Raw genomic sequence first — 7,617 nt, forward strand, 5'->3', positions numbered from 1 at the left:
TTGAAGAGAGTAAATTTGCACTGTCACTTTTGAAATTAATGTCTGATATTGGTGAACTTGAAAACATTCACCCCCCTCACTAGCTATTGTAAGTTGGGGTAACCTTGGAGAAGGAGGATTTGACTAATAATAAGGGGTAGTGATGATGCTCCAGAACTCTTACATGTACCACTTAGCACGTGATCATGTGATGGTTCCATCTTATGTATGTACCTTGGCTAAAGTCCTTGCATAGGCTTACCGCTCAAGTCACACACTATGTTGATTATAAAAGGAACATTAACATGTAAGGTCCATGATTATAAAAATTGCAAACGGTGAATTGTACAATTTGGGTAGGCCGCATGATAAAGCATACTATTAAGCATGGAATCAGAAAGTAATCAGTTGGCTGAGAGGCTTTTGTCAGTGCCATGCTCGTTAGTGCCTTACTTGACGTGCACATGGATGCCAAATGGATGGCAAAAAGTTGGGGGTGGAAATTGTGAGGTGTTGCATGTTAAAAACCAAGTGGGAGGGTTGGGAGGATGTAAGTTAGTTATGGAGAGGGTACTGTAGTGGTGGTATATAAGATAATAGAGGTGTGTTGATGTTGGTTTGAGAAAGGAATAAGATAGGTTTGATGTTGGTTTGAGAAAGAACTAATGGTTGCAAAAACATGACATTTGAAAACATCATTCCACCGGCAAAAGCAACCTTAATTGTATTTTAAAAACCTTAGATTGCTAAATGGGTGGACATTATTTGGGCCAAAGAAATACTAGGGGTTGCAACCTTGAAGTGGACTCACTTAATTACTTGATTTGAGGACTTGTTACCAACCTTTCTTATATTCTGCACCAGTTGTCCCCTTCAAATTGCAATGCACACACTGTGTATATATGTGTGATCAATCACACTTCCACAATTAGGCCCCTTGCATGCGCTAATTATCTTGCTTAATCATGGCAAGGATCCTCCTCCACCTTGCTTGCTTAGCCTTAATCCTCGCCCTAATTGCAGCATGTGTCCACTCCGATGACGGAAACTCAACCACCCATCACCTGCATTTTGAGGTTGCCTTTGATTAGCATCAAAAGAAGCTTAATTATGTTGTAATCAGTGGGTCAAGTCGACTAAGCGCAATGTCCAGAGAGTGTGTTGGGTGCTAAAGCAGACAGTTATGGGATTTGTTTGGAAAACAAGTGCAGATTTGATGCATTGGGAGGCCTTACATTGATTGTTGGATTAAAAACAAAGCTCGGCTCTTAAATCTGGCATCATTAGGAGGGATTAGGAAGGATTAGAGCTGCAATTGGGCTGTCCAAAGCCTACAATGCAAGTGTGGGTCAGAAATCAATTGCATTTTAGATAGAAACTACTAAAAGAGGTTGCTAGATTTTGCAGTATTCGTGAGTAAAACATTGGGCTGCTTAGATTATGAAGTTAAAGAATGCCGAATGAAGAAAGATTAGTTAAAAGTAGCAAAATTGGGTTGTTAATTAACAGTAGCAGAATGGGGTTGTTAACCTTTTTATTTCCTTTTTTGGGCAGATCCATTACATGAATGTGAGCAGGCTATGCCACACCAAGAGCTTGGTGGCTGTGAATGGGCAGTTTCCGGGCCCTACAGTGACCGTCCGGGAAGGGGATCGTGTTATTGTCCAAGTGAGAAACCGCATCTCCACCAACTTGACCATACATTGGTAAGCTAATCCTAACTTAATTCCCCCCAATTCACACCTTCATATATTACTTGTATTAATTACAAACAACTCATTCATACCTCAAAATTACTTGTATTAATTACAAACAACTCATTCATACCTCAAAATTACTTGCATTAATAACAAACAAGCTAATCTAACCTGTATTAATTACAAACAACTCATTCATACCTCAAAATTACTTGCATTAATAACAAACAAGCTAATCTAACCTCTATTAATTACAAACAACTCATTCACAATTCACAATTACTTGTATTTACAACAAACAAGCTTTATCTAACTTAATTCTCCTCAATTGCTTGTATTAATTCACAATTCAAAATTACTTGTATTAATTACAAACAACTCATTCACAATTCAAAATTACTTGTATTTATAACCAACAAGCTTATCTAACTTAATTCTCCTCAATTCACACCTTGATACATTACACAATTCAAAATTACTTGTACTAATAAACAACTCGTTCACATATGACAAGATCCCTAACTAGTTCTTGATATGACCTTTTACTTACTCTTTTTGGTATTACTTGTGCATTTGTTGTGTATTTTTTTGGTATTACTTGTGCATTTTTTACTTACTCTTTTTTGGTATTACTTATGCATTTTTTTGGCATTACTTGTGCATTTGTTGGCATGAGAAAGGCTGATCTTTCTTTTGTTGTCTCTTCCTTTGGAAAGGAAGCCTTAAATGTCATAAACAAACTTCACGTATGTGAGAAATTGAGAAGAACCAAAATCTTTTACATGTTTTAGTATGATTGTCATTACATCATGAAAAATATTAATTTTTTTAACATATACCTTTGTATGCTTTTAGTGAGAAGAACCAAAATATTTTACATGTTTTAGTATGATTGTCTTTACAACATGAAAAATATTAAAACTTTTACATATACCTTTGTATGCTTGTCTTTACATCTTGTAAACCGTTTCAAGAGGAGTCCTTGAAACTCTAGAGTCTATAACTTTAAGTGTGAGTAAAACTTTGAGGCTCTATTTTTTCTTTGTTTTTTAAAAATCAAATCAACACACATAAATATCTCTCTCTCTCTCTCTCTCTCTCTCTCAAGGGTGTGCTCCTTTCTAAAGAGTTTTCTTCTCTTGTATTTGCTTATTTTGGTCATCCTTACATAGTTTATAATCTTGTAGCAAAAAATATTGTCAAAACATGGGCTTTGCACACTTATCTCCTCTTTTAAGTTAACATGTTTTGGTGTCAATAATGACCAAATAAGGGATTGCTTTTTTTCAAATGGGTCTTAGAAGACAGAATTAGGAGTAATTAATTTTGTACATTCATTTGAATGTGAGGAAATAATGTAGGCTTTACTACATCTTTATTCATAACAAACAATGTTTGAATGGGAAATGTGTTAAAGCATGAAAGAAGAATGCATTCATTCCAATCATTGCTACATATGAAATCAATGGATCAAGTTTGGCTACAATTTGGAATAGTTCCAATAAAACATGTCAAGTGCATACTTACACTTAAATACGAACCTAAAAAGGCTGTTATTGCTCATGTATTTGCAAGTTGATAATTGATGTCTTTTTCCATGGGAAGTTAGAAAAATTGCCGTGTTGCATATGCAATACATGAAGGATTTCGTTGCTTATCTTTTTCTCTAGCTCTGTAAAGTCAAAAGGGCTTTTAAAAAAACATTTTTCATAGTGATGACTAACAAGCACTGCAAATTATCAATGATCATGCATGTCTTCATCTGGGGGTGCCTTCATGTATAGGGACATAGGTTCTTATAAAATGATGTTCTTTATGGGATGCAATCAAGCTTGTGCAAGGCATAGGGAAAGTGCTGATGAACAAAATTATGATGCAAGAAAGGGAGGAGGTTAAGAAAATAATAAATTTTGTGTGTGTGTGTGTGTGTGTGTGTGTAGTATAAATACTTATTTCTTTTTTTCTTTTGTGTGCATGAAGAGGAGGTTTTTAAACCCCACACCTTATTGGGGGGGTAGGGGGGTGGGTGTGTTGTGGGGTGGTTTAAAAGAATGAAAAAATAATTAATTAATTAATACAAAAAACAGTTAATTAATTAATACAAAATGACCTTACATTAATTAATTAATGTAAGGTTCTATTCTCTCAACTAATGAATTAATATACAAAAAAAACAATTTTGGTGCCATAGGTTAATGTTTTGTTTTTCCAATGATGGTGGGCAGGCATGGGGTGCGACAAATGTACTCGTGTTGGTCGGATGGGCCAGTATACATAACACAATGTCCAATCCAGCCAAACAACAGTTTCACACACAACTTCACGGTGGTGAGAGAAATGGGCACCCTCTTTTGGCATGCCCACCTCAGCTGGCTCCGTGCCACCGTCCATGGCGCCTTCCTCATCCTCCCACGACTGGGCACCCCCTACCCTTTCCCCAAGATCCCCCATGCTGAGTTTCCCATCATTCTAGGTACCTCCTCTCATGCAAATTACCTACCAATTAATTCTTCTTTTAAAATAAAAACTCCATTTTTTTTTTGGAACACTTTAATTCAACCTCTCACTCCTTTTTTTTTCTCTCTCTCTCTCAAGTCTCCAAAAATTTAATAAGACACAGGAAATCCAAAAATTAGAAAGTAAAATAGAAGATGCTTTCCTTGATTATTGTTTTTAAAAATTTGGATGCAACCAAAAATGTTGAACTTGTGCATCCTCTCTCTCTCCTTTCTATCACCCAATGTGTGGTAGATTGGTTAGCTCATGGAGTTGTTATTCAACACGTCTTGTGTTCGAATCTCACTTCCGTCAGATAGATCATATTTGGTCTCTTGGGATTGTTCCTACGACGTTAAAAGATCATATTTGGTCTCTTGGGATTGTTCCTACGACGTTAAAAGAGCTTTTTCTTCTTCTTCTTCTTCTTCTTCTTCTCTCTCCTTAGTGCATGAGGATTGGATAATGCTTGCAGGGGAGTGGTGGAATGCAGATGTGTTGGATGTGGAGCGGTATGGCCTTGCTGATGGAGGAGGCTATAATATATCAAATGCTTTGACAATCAATGGGCAGCCCGGGTTTCTCTACAACTGCTCCACAGAAGGTGAGAGTGTCATGTATACAAAGCATTATTATATCCAAGCACAAGCTGCACAGAGAAAAGCCCATCTTGCTTGTGTATGTGAAGCTGATCTGAAATCAGTGTGTCATGTTTTCCCACCCCCAGATGCCATCATCATCCATGTCAAGCGAAGAAAAACCTACCTTCTTCGCCTCATCAATGCAGCCATGAACTTCCAATTATACTTCCAGATAGCAAATCACAAGCTCACAGTTGTGGAAACTGATGCCTCTCTCTCCAAACCCTACACTAGCAATGTAATAGTGCTTGCACCTGGCCAAACAGCAGATGTTCTCTTCACAGCAAATCAAGCTGTGGGTCACTACTACATGGCTGCATCTGTGTTCTCTCCTGCTCCAACTGCCTTCGTACCCTACCCCATGGTTCAAGCCACTGCTCTGCTGAGTTACAAGGGAGCCAAACCAAAATCCAACATTGCAAGCAGCTTGCTGTTGCCTGCTTTCCCAGCAGCCAACGACTCCAACTTCGCTATGAGCTACTTGAAGAGCCTGAGAAGCTTGGATAGTAAAAAGTACCCGGCCCATGTCCCGCAGGAGTTGAACCGCAGCTTCCTCTTCACAGCTGGCTACTCTGTGGAGGATTGCCCTTCTGGTCAGGTCTGCCATGGCCCCTCTGGAGGCAAGGTCTCCACTTCAATCAGCAACATAACCTTTAGAAACCCTCAAACATCAATCTTGCAGGTACATGAGCTACCTCCTTTCTAATGCTGCAAGTCAATCTTGTGGGTAATCAAACATTACCTTTTGATGCTTTGTGCTCTTAATTGGAATCATAATCCAAATACTGTTTCATCTTGTGATGTCCCATAATAGGCATACTACCAGAGCACCCATGACCCGATCAATGGCCTTGAATTGGCAGAAAACACATACCAAGGAGACTTCCCCGATGACCCATTGTTTGCTTACAACTACACAGGGATCGACTTGGCCGATAAGCATGCTGAGATAGGCACCAGAGTCAAGGTGTTGGAGTTTGCAACCAACGTGCAGCTGGTGCTTCAAAATACTCGGAACCTCTTCTTTGAGAGCCATCCCTTCCACCTGCATGGCCACAACTTCTACGTGGTCGGGGCGGGCTTCGGTAACTTCAATGCTGATACAGATCCTAGCACCTTCAACCTCGTCGATGCACCTGCATTCAATACCATAGCCATTCCGGCCGGAGGGTGGGTTGCTCTACGCTTCTACACTGACAATCCGGGTAAATTCTCATCTGAAATCTTTTACACAAGTATGTGTGGTGAATGCTTAAACACAAGTTCATAATGGTGGAAGAGAGCTGATGAAGCTATCAAATTGTGGCTTTCAAACAATGCTTGGGGATAAGATGAACAGTTTGGTGGATGATTGCTCAAGTACTAAGCTTTTGTGTGTGCACCATTTCTGCAGGGGTTTGGCTCATGCATTGCCATTTTGAGATGCACACTTCCTGGGGGATGGAGATGGTGTGGATAGTCAAGGATGGCAAATCTAAACAGGAAAAGCTTCTCCCTCCTCCCCAAGACTATCCCCCATGCTAGAGTGGTAGAAAGCCAATAAATTGCATTGAAATATCCATAGATTTCCCGTGGATACTTCCGTTGACATTCTTGCAAGTTGCTTGGTGAATGAGGTAAGCCCAATAAGTAGCAGAAACTGCATTCACAAAGTGTAACATAATCCTTTCTCCTTTCATGAGCCGTGGTCATATGTCATCACCTTTACATCAAGCAAATCAAGCTTTCGGCTACCCATCGTTGCCCCCCAAGAGAAACATTTTACAGAAATGATGGGCTTGCATTCATAAGAGATAAACCTTGACTCGCACTACGAGCAAGAGGAGAAAATGGCATTCCTGAGTGAGTAACCTTGGATTTTGATGAAGGAATAGCCTTGCCATATGCACATCTGAGATATTTTACACCCAGCTCACAGTAGAGAGGACTTGATTGCTGTCTCAAAACTTTGGCAACATGTTGTTTGTGATCAATAGAATGATACTACACCTTGTCTAGTCTTGGCAGCATCATACTTCTCGATGAGAACTTCTGAGATGTGAGGGGCTACTGCTATCTTTCTTCTACACAGATGAGGTGCATTCATTCAAGGTTTTGAAGGTGGTGGTTGATCTTATGTAAACCCACAACCCACCCTACAATACCATGACTTGAACCTGGGGGTACTACTAGGTTCACTCCGGCACTCGAGCACAAGCCCGGCGCGGGCTTCTTAGTGCTTCTCCCATTCCTATATCTTTTCTCTAATGCACTAAGATGGTATTCTGTGTTGTGAATGTGGTTCTTAATACCCCTAAAAACCTCACAAAGAGAGATTAGCACTAAATGGAGATGAATGCTAGTGTATTCCTTTCAAGAACACAGAGTACATTAAAGGCCAAAAATTTGATAAATTCTGGTGAACTTCCTTTCAGGCTTGAAAAAAATAAAACTTCTAAAATTGGCTTACATGGAAAATTAGCCTCAGGGAAGGCAACTTTCATACATACATACATACATACATGTATGCATACATATGAACATGCATGCATGCACACATACATACACGACATGTAAAATTCACTTCAAACCCATAATTGTCCTTAATGACTCAAGGGGAAACGTTACCTATGAGCCATTTCAAGCTTTTTTCTTTTTTTAAAAAAGGGGGAAAAAAAGAAATTTCAGCTGTTTTTTTTTTTAAGGAATAAAATTAGGGTGCTGCACACTGACCTGTATGATAAAAAGCTACAGTCTTGTGTAGGCTCGCCGTTGCCAAAGTGGGCGCTGCCCATGAACCCTAATATCCGTATTTATACATATAT

General features: G+C 39.2%; 1 protein-coding gene across 1 annotated transcript; it reads left to right on the forward strand.

The window, feature by feature from the left end:
* Positions 1-858: 858 nt before the first annotated feature.
* LOC147612717 (laccase-4-like) lies at positions 859-7,197 on the forward strand. The gene is made up of 7 exons (XM_086783286.1): positions 859-1,055; positions 1,534-1,685; positions 3,902-4,149; positions 4,648-4,776; positions 4,900-5,495; positions 5,628-6,018; positions 6,207-7,197. The coding sequence occupies exons 1-7, from the start codon at positions 945-947 to the stop codon at positions 6,335-6,337; spliced, it is 1,758 nt and encodes a 585-aa protein (XP_086639412.1). The 5' UTR covers positions 859-944; the 3' UTR covers positions 6,338-7,197.
* The last annotated feature ends 420 nt before the right edge of the window (positions 7,198-7,617 follow it).

The sequence above is a fragment of the Cibotium barometz genome, chromosome 45 (assembly GCF_041138505.1).
Source record: "Cibotium barometz isolate CiBa-2024 chromosome 45, ASM4113850v1, whole genome shotgun sequence".
Lineage (NCBI taxonomy): Eukaryota > Viridiplantae > Streptophyta > Polypodiopsida > Cyatheales > Cibotiaceae > Cibotium > Cibotium barometz.